We start from the raw sequence: 15129 nt of genomic DNA, 5'->3' as shown, positions 1-15129 counted from the left end.
TCTTATATAACTTGTTGCCATGCATTTTCGTAAAAATTGGCTCGTTCCAAGACAAAAAAAAATCAAAAGTTGTCAAAAAGTTTTATGTGTGAGAGTGCAGCTTTAAGTTGCATAAGTGTTCCACAAAAGGCATAAGGCTCTATGACTGGGCCAGCCAGCAGACACAAAAGTTTTCGTTTTGTAGATTTCTTTTTTTGTTAATGTCCGATATGAATGTTTTTTGTTTATCTCTTATATTTATAGAAATTTCTTGTGTTTTCAGCGTCCTTTCTACAAAGTGTATTACAATTGTTTCCATAACATTTTAAGTATGACAACTAAACAACTATACAAAATAAACGATTGACTTCCAAGAATAGGTGATATACCAACAGTTTAAACTGCACTCTCACAGATTGACCGTTTTCACAACTTCTGTTATTTATTGGCTTGGAATGAGCCAATTTGGGCATAAATGTCTGAAAACCTGTAATACAAGACTGCTGACAAAAGATCAGGTAGCTATTTACGTCCGGAAAAATACATTTACGACTAAAAGCGTTCTACGCTATAACAAGAAATTATTTTTCCAAACATCTAGTTTAAACATTATATATTTTATAACGTTTGTGAAGACACATGTAATAACGGAACGCGAGAGTGTAGTCTTGTGTTGTGGAGGAACTCGGAGTGCCCGTAGAAAACCCACTTGTCAGGCTTGGTGACCACTAAGCAAGTGCACATACGCCGAGGCCCAGAATCGAACCGAAGTCGCGTTGGTGAAAAGCGAATGCTCTAACCACTGCACTAACCAGACAACCGTCCAAAGAATTAAGATATTTTCTGTTGTGTATCATGGTAAACGACCGAACTGAAAGCAGTGTTACCGAGTTCAGCTGATTCCGATACGTCTCAACTCTCAATATTTACACCTTAACTTCCATATCTTAAATAACTGCCTTTCGGCAATTGCGTTCATCAATCGATGAACGCAACATCTTTGGATATGTTCGGATCGCAATTCATCACATAACAATATACATGAAAACTATTAAAATGTTGTTATTGTTTGTATTGTGTCAGCTGGTCCCGTAAAATATAAATCAACATTTTAGAAAGTGTTAATTTATCATATTTTAAATGTATTGCGCGGAGTCCTTCACTTTGACCAGCCAAATTGCGTTCATACCCCGATAATGACATCAACCCCGCAATCCATTCCTTAAATCAGTAAGAGTGCAGCTTTCTTTGTTGTTTTACTATCAAAACAGGAAACTGGAAATACAAAGTCCCAACTATTATTATGGTATATTTAGTATAAAGGTTCAGGAAAGTTTGCTTAATTCTTGCTTATGCTTGTTTCTAAAACCGTAACTCCAGTGCACACGAAAGTTAACAATGACAATATAAAACGTTTTTGTCTTTTTGACAGTGTAATTCGTATCTACGTCGGATGATATCGTTTACCTGGCATAACATATAGCACAGTCTTTAACATAAAAAGATGACCTTACAGCATTTTCCCCACATTATTTAGATATTAAAGATGCAATCTTACTCCCAAGTAAGATTTACCACGAGTAATACAATAATCTTCACTTTTCAAAACTTGGGAAAAGAAATGGTGATGCTCCCAACTGTTCTGAATAAATTAAACAAATGAGGAACTTTTTTACTGTTTTCCGTTTGCTTCCTTTTTATTTTTGCATGACTATTTATAGATATCGTAATTAAATATTGCAATCAAAGGCCAACACCGTTTTACGGTTTAAGTTTTAAACTATTACACTGATTAGTGTTCGTGCTTATGCCTCCCTAATCGGATCGCCGGATAGATTCAAATTTAATAATTTAGAAGAGCTCCGACAACCAAAAATCAGAGTAATCAAAGAAAAACCAATTTAAGGCCGCTATGTGAATGTATGAATGAAAACATTGATTTATCATTGTTTGCTAAGAAAACGCATGAACAATTGCTTTGAAATAGAGAAAACAATAGGCCGCTGGGCCGCCAACTTCACGACGCTAGACCGCCAGGTTGCTAACTTCACGCCGCTAGGCCACTAGGCCGCTATCTTCACGGATATTTTATTCAGTCCGAAATAAAATAGGCACTTTTTATGTTGCAATACACTCTAACAGTGGCGGTTCTATCGGGGTGCACATAGGGCCCGTGCCCCCCCCCCCCAGCGGGCCGGCAAGGAATGTTTTTGGGGGCACATCTTTATTGATTTAACTGTACACAAAAGTTGTTTTGTCACAATTTCAATTTTATATAAGCATTTGAGCAAATGAACAACCTGATTATCGAGAATAATATAGAATACGAAACGAAAAAGTCTTTTGAAAAATGACATTGGGGCCCGATCATTCGTTAAAGAAATCGGAGCCGCATTTTACACAGACAGCTGATCAAAAGTAGACAAATATGGCTGCAGTTACACGCGTAAGTTTACTGTTTTCAGAATATATCATATACCAGAAATATAAGTTGTTTTAAACTGTTAACATGTGCACATTATATGTTCGTCATTGCTTTTTATAATGTCATTGTGTGCCAACAAGATATGTGTGTGCATGACGTGCATTAAACAAAAGTTTAAATTCAAAGCGTTGCCGCTTTGAAACTTTCCATTTCGGCCTTTATTATCGTCTAGTTCTCTGAATTGTGCTAGAGCCTTTGTAAATAAATGCATGATAATATATTTGAAACCCTTTTTGGAATTAGTTGTCAAGTTGTTTTTACTTCAGTTAACTTAAAGCTGCACTCTCACAGATTTACCTTTTTTAAAACTTTTTTTTTATTTTTTGTCTTGGAAAGAGCAATCTTTTGCGTTAATATCTGCAAACCAATGATAAAAGATTGCTGACAAAAGATCAGAGCGCAAATGTGCATATTTCCGTTCGAAAATTAATGTTTTATGGCTTAAACCTTTACTAACATAAAAATGCATAAAACATTTTTGAACTTAAATATAAAAATCTGCGATCTAACTTTTTGTCAGCAGTCTTATATCACTGGTGTCCATGTACTTTCGCAAAAATTGGCTCGTTCCTATACAAAAAATAAAAAAAAAGGTCAAAACGTTCAATCTGTGAGAGTGCAGCTTTAAATTTATAACAATGACATTCGAAGTACCTACAGTAACGTTGAGTGCAATCAATATACTGTAGTGTAGGTTTATATAGCACTAATTTTAGAGCATAAATAGGTGTGTCTCAGGTAGACGAGTGCGAAACTACTTAGCTTGTTAATCCGTCGACCCTGGTTTGATTCCCCAAAACGGCTAGATATCTTTGTTGTTTTTTGAAAGGTTTATCTCAGAAAATGATATCTTTTTAATTCAATTGATCTGCCAAACAATATTGACAGTGAAGACAAATGTTAATTCTATGTCATTATATGATTAAAATAATGCATTCAAAAACAGTTTGATATGTTTATCATTAGTTGTGCCCCCCCCCCCCCATTTAGAAAGTCCTGGACCCGCCGCTGCACTATGTAATCTGTAAACTAAAAAATACTTCATCTGTGAGTACAATTAAGCTCTGTTACGTTTTTTTTTATTTTGCATGTTTTAATATGCCATGGTTTTGACAAGGGTTTTTATGTAAGTAAAGGGTGGGTTATTTATTACGTATTATTAAATATACAACTCCTACGATATTAACTACAATATTGAGTATTGACTTTAATTACCTTTATATGGAACTTTGAAGGACATAAATAATTTCTGTGTTTAGGGCAATCCGACCCTAAATATCTTCCCCCCCCCCCCCCCCGGCCCCAATCCCCCGACCAGAGAAAATCTTTGACTGTAAACACTAAACCGTTGTTTGTCTTTCTTGTTCTCAACACGAAATTTAGTAAGGTATATCCGAGTATACCCTAATTACAGATAAACGAGTTCCTCTAGTATTAACATGTTTATGGACTCAAAATAATGACATCCAACGTGCCAATACCAGTAGGATCCGGCGACCGAAATGTCTCAAGTCCTTTGCATTGTTAAAAAAGATTTATTCCTAAAATACGAACAAACAATAATTTTAATTTGAAGCATGCTGTTTTTTAGATAAAACTACTATGCGTGTGTATATAATGTTTACATGAGTGGTAACTCAAAAGAAAAACAAAGAATATAGTTTCTGATTGTCGCCCACCATCTCGCAGACATCCATTTGGTAAATTTCAAAATATTGTGAATATCATCTTAAAATCCAAACGTTGTATGCATTCATGTTGCATTTGAGAGGTATGGCCGGAGAGTCGTCGGTGCCAACCAGGCACTCATTTGAGATGTTTACCTGTATGGCCGGACAGTCGTTGGTGCCAACCAGGCACTCATTTGAGATGTTTACCTGTATGGCCAGATAGTCGTTGGTGCCCACCAGGCACTCATTTGAGATGTTTACCTGTATGGCCAGATAGTCGTTGGTGCTCACCAGGCACTCATTTGAGATGTTTACCTGTATGGCCGGATAGTCGTTGGTGCCCACCAGGCACTCATTTGAGATGTTTACCTGTATGGCCGGACAGTCGTCGATGCCCACCAGGCACTCATTTGAGATGTTTACCTGTATGGCCGGACAGTCGTTGGTGCCCACCAGGCACTCATTTGAGATGTTTACCTGTATGGCCGGACAGTCGTCGATGCCCACCAGGCACTCATTTGAGATGTTTACCTGTATGGCCGGACAGTCGTCGATGCCCACCAGGCACTCATTTGAGATGTTTACCTGTATGGCCGGACAGTCGTCGATGCCCACCAGGCACTCATTTGAGATGTTTACCTGTATGGCCGGACAGTCGTCGATGCCCACCAGGCATTCATTTGAGATGTCTACCTGTATGGCTGGACAGTCGTCGGTGCCCACCAGGCGCTCATTTGAGATGTTTACCTGTATGGCTGGACAATCGCCGGTGCCCACCAGGCACTCATTTGAGATGTTTACCTTTATGGCTGGACAATCGCCGGTGCCCACCAGGCACTCATTTGAGGTGTTTACCTGTATGGCTGGACAATCGCCGGTGCCCACCAGGCACTTATTTGAGGTGTTTACCTGTATGGCTGGACAATCGCCGGTGCCCACCAGGCACTCATTTGAGATGTTTACCTGTATGGCCGGACAATCGTCGGTGCCCACCAGGCACTCATTTGAGATGTTTACCTGTATGGCCGGACAGTCACCAGTGCCAAACGGGCACTCATTTGAGATGTTTACCTGTATGGCCAGACAGTCACCCGTGCCAAACGGGCACTCATTTGAGATGTTTACCTGTATGGCCGGACAGTCGTCGGTGCCAACCAGGCACTCATTTGAGATGTTTACCTGTATGGCCGGACAGTCGTCGGTGCCAACCAGGCACTCATTTGAGATGTTTACCTGTATGGCCGGACAGTCGTCGGTGCCAACCAGGCACTCATTTGAGATGTTTACCTGTATGGCCGGACAGTCACCAGTGCCAAACGGACACTCATTTGAGATGTTTACCTGTATGGCCGGACAGTCACCAGTGCCAAACGGGCACTCATTTGAGATGTTTACCTGTATGGCCGGACAGTCGTCGGTGCCAACCAGGCACTCATTTGAGATGTTTACCTGTATGGCCGGACAGTCGTCGGTGCCAACCAGGCACTCATTTGAGATGTTTACCTGTATGGCCGGACAGTCGTCGGTGCCAACCAGGCACTCATTAGGGATGTTTACCTGTATGGCCGGACAGTCGTCGGTGCCAAACGGGCACTCATTTGAGATGTTTACCTGTATGGCCGGACAGTCGTCGGAGCCAACCAGGCACTCATTTGAGATGTTTACCTGTATGGCCGGACAGTCGTCGGTGCCAGCCAGGCACTCATTTCAGATGTTTACCTGTATGGCCGGACAGTCGCCAGTGCCAAACGGGCACTCATTTGAGATGTTTACCTGTATGGCCGGACAGTCGTCGGTGCCAACCAGGCATTCATTTGAGATGTTTACCTGTATGGCCGGACAGTCGGCAGTGCCAAACGGGCACTCATTTGAGATGTTTACCTGTATGGCCGGACAGTCGTCGGTGCCAACCAGGCACTCATTTGAGATGTTTACCTGTATGGCCGGACAGTCGTCGGTGCCAACCAGGCACTCATTTGAGATGTTTACCTGTATGGCCGGACAGTCACCAGTGCCAAACGGACACTCATTTGAGATGTTTACCTGTATGGCCGGAAAGTCACCAGTGCCAAACGGGCACTCATTTGAGATGTTTACCTGTATGGCCGGACAGTCGTCGGTGCCAACCAGGCACTCATTTGAGATGTTTACCTGTATGACCGGACAGTCGTCGGTGCCAACCAGGCACTCATTTGAGATGTTTACCTGTATGGCCGGACAGTCGTCGGTGCCAACCAGGCACTCATTAGGGATGTTTACCTGTATGGCCGGACAGTCGTCGGTGCCAAACGGGCACTCATTTGAGATGTTTACCTGTATAGCCGGACAGTCGTCGGTGCCAACCAGGCACTCATTTGAGATGTTTACCTGTATGGCCGGACAGTCGTCGGTGCCAGCCAGGCACTCATTTGAGATGTTTACCTGTATGGCCGAACAGTCGCCAGTGCCAAACGGGCACTCATTTGAGATGTTTACCTGTATGGCCGGACAGTCGTCGGTGCCAACCAGGCACTCATTTGAGATGTTTACCTGTATGGCCGGACAGTCGGCAGTGCCAAACGGGCACTCATTTGAGATGTTTACCTGTATGGCCGGACAGTCGCCGGTGCTAACCCGGCACTCATTTGAGATGTTTACCTGTATAGCCGGACAGTCGTCGGTGACAACCAGGCACTCATTTGAGATGAACTTGAAAGGGACTCATTCTAGGTAAATAGGGTGAGAAAAAAAAATGTCGTATAAAAAGTAAAAAAAAGCTTGTAACAATTTTGAAATATTATGAAACTTCAAATAAGCCCTCTAATGTAACAACCGTTTAACTATGTGACAGAAAATGCGTTTTTAGGCCGTAAAACGTTAGTTACCTTATTAAAAACGGAATGACTTTAAAACTGACTTTACAGATATACCATTTTTACAACTGTTTTTATTTTTTGCCTTGTGAAGAGCAAAGTTTTGCATAAACATCTGCAAACAAATGATATAAGTTTGCTGACAAAAATCAGATCGTAGAAATTCATATTTCCGTTTGAAAATTAATGTTTTATGGCTTAAACCGTTACTAATGGTTTAAGAAAAATGTATAAAACATCATTTTTTTGTAACTTAAATATAAATGTTTTACATCTAATTATTTGTCAGCAGTCTTATATAACTGGTTTCCATGGATTCTCGCAAAAAAATGGCTTGTTCCAAGACAAAAAAATAAAAAAAGTTGTCAAAACGTTCAATCTCTTAGAGTGCAGCTTTAAGTCAAAATTACAAAATATGTTAAAATGAGTATCTGTCAGGTGTTCATATTTTTCTTATATCGGGTTTGTACTTAAAAGAAATAAAACTCAGAGTTGCGTCAACGGAGGGTCATAATTCAGCACTTTTTCACAACATCAGAAAAAAAGTACTTGAATGCCCGTGAAGAATGCAATGTTCTTTCCGGTTCTCCTTGTATTAATTGTGTGCAGTGTGCAGCGCACTCTTGTAGTTACAACAGTTTATTTAGACTAATAACAATTACTTGTACATAGTCATTGTTTAAACGTGTTTCTATATCTACTGAATTATATCAAGATTATTTGTAAACGTAAGCCATTGCATTCGATGAATTTGATCATAAGTCATGTTGGCCTATTTCAAATATATATTGTGGTATATTCCATGAATATCTTTCTTCTATGCATCACCGTACTTAGTGTTTTTGTGTGTGTGGGGGGGGGGGGGGAGGAGGGATTTACTGTCCAACCATTGTCTTTAAGAAGTGATTTGATGTCTAGAGTCTCCTGTATTGGCCGAGCATTTAACTTGCCATTAATCCTCGTGATTGTGTTTATACATTTCCGTGGTCATAAGATGCTTATGAAATCGGAAGCGGAAAATACTGTTTCAAGTTGAGGAAGTTATTTATGTGTTTTTTTTTAACAAAAGAGATATAAATTCATCGCTGTAATGCATTTATTTTAATCATACAAACATAAGACGAACAACATATGCAGGATTTAATGGAATATCAGTTTATATTTCAGTGAAGGCATTTTAATTTATTGGTGTATATTTACAATTTATTTTCAATTCAATGAGAACTAACTATAAGTTTAATGCCAGAAGAACTTAGTTAAAAAACATTCCAAAATGGCAGCAGTACTTGGACGTACAGAAGTTGGTGTAAAGGAGTTCGGGACGACAGTGACCATCCCTAATGACCCCAGGGCGCGCCTCATGTACTACATGGACTGTATCTGTAACGTGATGGACATGGGCGCTACACCCAACATCACTAAGCTCAGGTATAACCCTTATACACCAGGCCCTATTTTCTCGAAACTTCTTAAGTCTCTTATAACAGGATTAAGCTAAACCCATTATTTTTGTCTTTCAATACTTTGCGTTTTATAGACTCCTTTAAATGGTTTAATACTTAAGATAGGAATTATCGTTACGATTATCACAATAAACCATTTTTCATTTATACAAATCACTATAAATTTGTATTTTGGCTAATGGAAATAAGCGACATAAGCCTGTTAAGTTTAAGAAGTTTCGAGAAATTGGGGCCTGTTAATTAATTATCATTATATCAGTTTCAAATTATTCTGCATCTACATTTTTTTGCATTTAGTACAAGTAGTAGTAGTAGTAGTAGTAGTAGTAGTAGTAGTAGTAGTAGTAGTAGTAGTAGTAGTAGTAGTAGTAGTAGTAGTAGTAGTAGTAGTAGTAGTAGTAGTATAATAGATAATTGTGAAACGAAAGTAACATGTACCTTACTCGAATACATGAAGGAGGGAAGTAAATAACATCAATATAAACATACGCTTTATTAAAGCAGTTTTAAAATTGGTTTAAAGGAACTACCGTCTGTACAACCTACTGACGGAGGCGGAGACGGACGCCCTCGTGTCTCTCTGTTTCCTTCTATCCCCGGATGAACTCAACGATAAGGTCATCATACAGGTACGTACGGGCGAACGAATGTTAACTAAATACATGAATATATCTACTTACTATGTATTGATTTGCATGATAAGTGCAGACTTTAATGGCAATGCATGATTTTTTTTACATAATTGTTAACTAGTCTTTACTGTAGGACGATACCTTGTGTGGAGAGAGCAACAATGCGTTTTTCGAGATCAGTGCGGTCCGCCACAACTTGCTAATGACAAACAGCATCGTCATAGGCGGACAACAGTGCGCAGTCTCAAAAATCATGGTCTACAAGCGCCAATGGATTTTGAAGAACTGGGTCGAGCCAATGAAGGCATATGCGGGACGCCTAGAGAGGATTGCGACCGGTGGAGCGGCACTCCAACAAAGGAATCGATCAGTACCCAGCTACCAATCGATTCCCAGACCACAACACGATCTTGAGCGCTCAAACAAAGGCGGCCGGTGTTGCTCTTGTACACTCCTGTAAATTTGAATCAAATTGGAACGACGATTGCAAAGCGATTAAGTGTAATATAGATATATACTCAATTAGAGAATGTGAGTATGCATTATTACTTGATGAGTTATATCAATACAAATCTTTTGTTTTACATGAAAGCTGTCAATTCATCTAGAATTCATCTAGGATTGAACTATTCCCCGGTGAATAGTAGGAACTGTTTGCTTCTGGTTCTATGATCGATGCAATATGAGGATGTATTACTCGGTTGAAAACCTGCATTAAAAACCCATTTGAAACAAATGTGTTGGAAACATGATATATTAAAAAAACCCTAATATGTAATAGAAACCATGATAAAAAGGCCCATGTTACATTAGCAAATTACAGTAACATTTCCTGTTAACGAATGTGACATTATTTGATTAAACATTTTTGACATACAATTTATGTATGGTAAAGAAAATTATGTTTTCAACTAGCTTTGTCTATTGAATGTTGTCTATTGATATACCCTTCTATTTAATGAATAAAGCATTCGCCTCCTTTTACCACATTATCAAGGTAGAAAAAACTGCCATGTCGACACATAGCATGTTTCTATTGAAATGTGTTATCATAATTGTTATTTACTATAATTCTAATAACTTGCAACAATGATGCATTATGTGGTTTCTTTAGATACTATAACAATGAGATATCGTTCTTTAATTAAAATATAAAGTTCAGAGTATTCTATCTAAGTTTCCGATAATAAGTTGTATTAAACAGCCTTTGAAAAACTGATTTGTCAATAAATATGAGGTATGTATGTGGAAGTTTGTATATTTTGACGCCTTGGGGACACTTTATTTATATTTCTTACGCTTTTGTACTAAGATTTATTTAAGGAATGAATTGCTGGATTGATATCATTATCGGGGTATGAACGCAAGTGGGCTTGTCAAAGTGTGTGGAGTCCGAAGGACTCTAATGTTTTTTAAATATATAAGTGACTTCCTGTACTTCAATAATTTAGTTGTCTCTTAAGAGATATTTGCTTTAGCTTTAATAGTTAACGTATTGTATTTTCTCGTCTTGTAAGGCCAAATAAAAAATAGGGGTGTTTCAGGTTACCCGACCGACCCTATTTTTTCCCGCCAACCCTAACCTATTTTTCCCTGAAAAAAAATGTGATCTATTAAAATCAATATATAAAAAATAAATAAAAAAAAATAAAAAAATATTCCGACCTACCTACCCTATTTTTTTTGGCAGCGTTACCTGAAACGCACCTATTTTTTATTTGGCCTAATGTTGCAGCCGTGGTAATATTTTATTTGTCATTGATACTTTTATACCATTTTGCTATAATTGTATTAACAGTTACCAGTTGAATACGATGTTATTGTGTGTACATAACTACAGATATAAAGACATGGAAAAAACCTTGTCAACCTCGCACTAGTCCCAACAGTAAAGTTACGTGTTTGTTTCAGTGCCACCTCCCTCAATTAAAGCTGCACTCTCACAGATTTACCGCTTTGACACTTTTTTATTTTTTGTCGTTGAAATGAGCAATTGTTTGCGTATATATATATCTGCAAACCATTGATAAAAGATTGCTGACAAAAAGATCAGGTAGCAGATTTTCATATTTCCGTTCGAAAATTAATGTTTTGTGGCTAAAAGCGTTACTAACAGTTTAAGAAAAACTCATATAACATCAATTTTTGAACGAAAATATGAAATCGATCTGCGATCTATTTTTCGTCCGCAATCCGATATGACTGGTCCATGCATTTTCGCATAAATTAGCTAGTTCCAAGACAAAAAATAAAGTTGTCAAAACGTTCAATATGTGAGAGTGCAGCTTTAAGGGTCAGCCCGATGGGCTTACGAGACACCTACATTCGTTAACATCTTTTCCCCATTCCCTATCCCATATACGAGGCAGGAAGGCAATCGGTACCCCTCGGTTTAACTAGCTGCTGGGTCAGCAACTGGCCATGTCAGAAAAAGCCATGTGCGTAATATTCAATATCATTTTCAACTTTCAAGTGTCCGTTAGCTAATCAAAATTAAAGCTTTTCATTTAAATTGTGAAATACAACTCATTGTAATGAAATAGTGCGTAATGCGAATGTGTATCGGTAATGCACGAACATTTGGTGAGAAATACTTTTTTATATCGTATTTGAATTTTAAAAACATGGAAAATTCAATAAATAAATTAATGGGATGAGTTTGATGATTCTTTTTATAGAATCTAAATTTGTTAATGGACTGCTGTCTAAACAGTTCATGTTACAGTGTTAGTAGAACGCGGTAACTCTATTTTATAGACAACTCGGCCAAGTTTCTCGAAAACTATTTACTCAACTTAGCTCAACGGAGACAAATTCTGATTATTTAAAGTGACACTCTTGTTAAAAAAAATACATGCACATGTATAAAAAACTTCAATTTTGACAGATACATCTTTAACTACTTACTAAATAATGCATTTATGGAAAATATTAAATACTGATGACAAGATTGTAACGTTATTTAATAGCTGGAAACGCAAAAAATATTAAATGATTGGTGAATGCTTAAAGATTTACTGTGATCTGCTATAGTCTCATAAGGTAGAAATACCATGTTTTATGCACCTTTATTTCAAATTAAACTCGTATCCTTCATAACAACCATAGTTTCCAACATTTATTCATCCTTTTCGGAATATTAAACAATATTATTAATTGTGGTGAATCTAATTTGGGAGTAAGAGTGCATCTTTATTCCGATTCATTCGGTCATTTATTACTTGTGATTTAAAAATGTGTATTATCTTGATAAGGTCTTTAGTTATGCATACAACACGTAGGCCCAGACTATAAATGAATATGTAGATTATTGTCCCAGTGTCCCTTAAACAATTTTTATTTAAATTATTGCCCAGACATACATCACGGCATATGACACAATATAGATTCACAAGTTACTTCAATAGTTAGTGTCTGGCCCTGATTCTCAGTCACTTATCACTCTCAAAGTCCAAGACTATCGACTTCAGGGGCGGACCACCTAGTGAGCACTTGAATGAGGAATGATGAGTGATAAGTAAAACTTCAAAATGTAAAATGCTGTGTCAAAATGTATGTTAAGCACATATTGTTTATCGCATAATTCAAATCCGTTTTAGTGTGTGCATTACATGCATTCCTCTCGTTTGAAGTCATACACTTGAAACACTGTTTGGCTATGAGGCTCCAATGCTGTCACGCTAATTTAACGCTGCCAGGCTGTCAAAGTAACGGGCTTATTTTTGCAACTTTACTTGAAGTATTTCGAAACTATCTAAAAACAGCCTTCTATATAGAAGAAGAAAGTTTATTCAAGGAAACACACAATATACATTTGAAATAGGCCAACATGACCCGTGATCAAATTCATCGAATACAATAGCTTACGTATACAAATTCAAATTCAAATAGCGAACAAGTAAACAAGTATAATTGTATCAAATAAATAGCAGCTGTACCTAGGAGAGTTTGATATACATATCATAAATACATAAATAATCTATGAAATGATATATGGAGCTGCTATATTAATATGATAAGGTGCGTGAACCATCTGAGAAATGTAAATTATTCAAGGGAAATGGCTAGGGTCATTCAAGGCCAGGGACCATATGCATAAAGCTTTTTAACGGTAAAATTCTAACTTAAGTCGATTTCTTATAATTTTCATAGTCAAATTAAAAGAAATGTATAAATGTTTTTAACATTAAAGTACGTTTTTTTCAATTACGTCAATGAAATTAATGTATTTTGGAATATTTTTTTTACTTCATAGGACAAAAGAGACCCTCAAATTAGGATAGATTCTTAAGTTAGAAAATGACTTAAGACGTTTTATGAACACCGCCTCTGGTTCTTATAAAACTGCTTCTACGTTTGTTCGACGTTAGCTTTGCGCACATATTGAAATGAACGTGAAAAAGCAGCCGATGCAAAAACAAAAAAATGTTTGAAGAATGGAAATCTTGCCGTCTCTTTCCGTAAACACGTGAGAAGATGTTTGCTATTTTCATTTCAAATTACTGGTTATATTTAATAGCTAATGCCAATCGATGTCAATTTGTTATGTCTCATTGTTTTACCCTTCAGACTCCGTGCTAATCGAATCCTATGTTGTTACACAGTTTAATTTTCAAAGCCGGTTTTCCAAATCATTGACAAATAATTAATGTAGAATACTTATCCTGTATAATAATTATACATGATACGACATTGTTAATAGTGGCTTTCGGTTGATAATTGTCCAAGTGTTGTTGTTTTTATTTGTTAAATGTATTGTTGTCATTAGCGTTTCAGCTTTACGTTAAATAATGATTTCACTTATCATGTGATTAAATTTGCCCCGCGTTATTATGACGTCATATGATAAACTGTTTCCGGTTACGGTCAGGTCATTCTATTTAAAGAATGGGTAAGAAAGATTTACTGTAAGGTTTTCTTAAATGAAATTGAATATTTTTTTTAAACAATTCTTGAAAGAAATTATGAACTTTTAGTGTAAATATACGTTATGAATTGCATGATTGATGTCATTATCGGGGATATGATCGCAGCTGTGCTGGTTATTTAAAAGAACGGGTGGATTCCTTCGGACTCCACACACTTAAACCAGCCAAACTATATTCATACCTCTGTGAAAATAATAACGCCTCAGTAAAAATAACTAACCTCGAAAAAAATATTCTTCCCACTGGGGCAATTAACAACCAAAAGCCATGATCAATAATGTATTATTATATAATTAATGTCCCAGTCAAAGTGTCACGTTTTATCCGCCGCGTCTAGCTACGTTCGGAAGTGTGACTGAACCGTGATCAAACTTGACACGGCACAACGTGAACTGGAAATTTTACATTTGGACAAATTCAACATTCGCTACTGTTTCTCAACGTGGCAACAACGTGTCGAGAACGTGATACAACGTAGTATAACGTAGCAAAAACCTCCATGTACAATAAGGAATAAATAAAGTTAAATCAAACCCACCGCTCCCTCTTGTAGCTTTCAGAGCCAACGGCCATCTGCATGGCCACCTGTCGCTTTATGACCTCCTGTGGTTCCTGTGCGTATGGGGACTCCTCTGACTTAGATTGCTTCACCTCTTCCTTAGGGTAGCAATTCTTGTGTCGGTGGAGGAAGCCAGATTGTGGTGGTCTTGGTCGCACCAGCACTTTCTATCTCGTCGTCACCCATTGCCTCTAACTAAGTTTCCGATAATAAGTTGTATTAAACAGCCTTTGAAAAACTGATTTGTCAATAAATATGAGGTATGTATGTGGAAGTTTGTATATTTTGACGCCTTGGGGACACTTTATTTATATTTCTTACGCTTTTGTACTAAGATTTATTTAAGGAATGAATTGCTGGATTGATATCATTATCGGGGTATGAACGCAAGTGGGCTTGTCAAAGTGTGTGGAGTCCGAAGGAATCTAATGTTTTTTAAATATATAAGTGACTTCCTGTACTTCAATAATTTAGTTGTCTCTTAAGAGATATTTGCTTTAGCTTTAATAGTTAACGTATTGTATTTTCTCGTCTTGTAAGGCCAAATAAAAAATAGGTCTG

General features: G+C 37.6%; 1 protein-coding gene across 1 annotated transcript; it reads left to right on the top strand.

The window, feature by feature from the left end:
- Positions 1-7895: 7895 nt before the first annotated feature.
- On the top strand, positions 7896-14921 carry LOC128214761 (uncharacterized). Its single transcript, XM_052921398.1, has 3 exons — positions 7896-8414; positions 8973-9078; positions 9215-14921. The coding sequence occupies exons 1-3, from the start codon at positions 8260-8262 to the stop codon at positions 9539-9541; spliced, it is 588 nt and encodes a 195-aa protein (XP_052777358.1). The 5' UTR covers positions 7896-8259; the 3' UTR covers positions 9542-14921.
- Positions 14922-15129: the final 208 nt, after the last annotated feature.

The sequence above is a fragment of the Mya arenaria genome, chromosome 13 (assembly GCF_026914265.1).
Source record: "Mya arenaria isolate MELC-2E11 chromosome 13, ASM2691426v1".
NCBI classification, from domain to species: domain Eukaryota; kingdom Metazoa; phylum Mollusca; class Bivalvia; order Myida; family Myidae; genus Mya; species Mya arenaria.
The sequence above is the reverse complement of the archived record's forward strand: the minus strand, read 5'-3'. Positions and strand labels throughout refer to the sequence as shown.

Bases quoted from the DNA above. Each gene is read 5' to 3' on its own strand.
- LOC128214761 (XM_052921398.1), top strand. From the start codon at position 8,260: ATGGCAGCAGTACTTGGACGTACAGAAGTTGGTGTAAAGGAGTTCGGG. The intron at 8,415-8,972 runs GTATAACCCTTA...ATTGGTTTAAAG, and splicing joins CCCAACATCACTAAGCTCAG to GAACTACCGTCTGTACAACC. The intron at 9,079-9,214 runs GTACGTACGGGC...TCTTTACTGTAG, and splicing joins ACGATAAGGTCATCATACAG to GACGATACCTTGTGTGGAGA.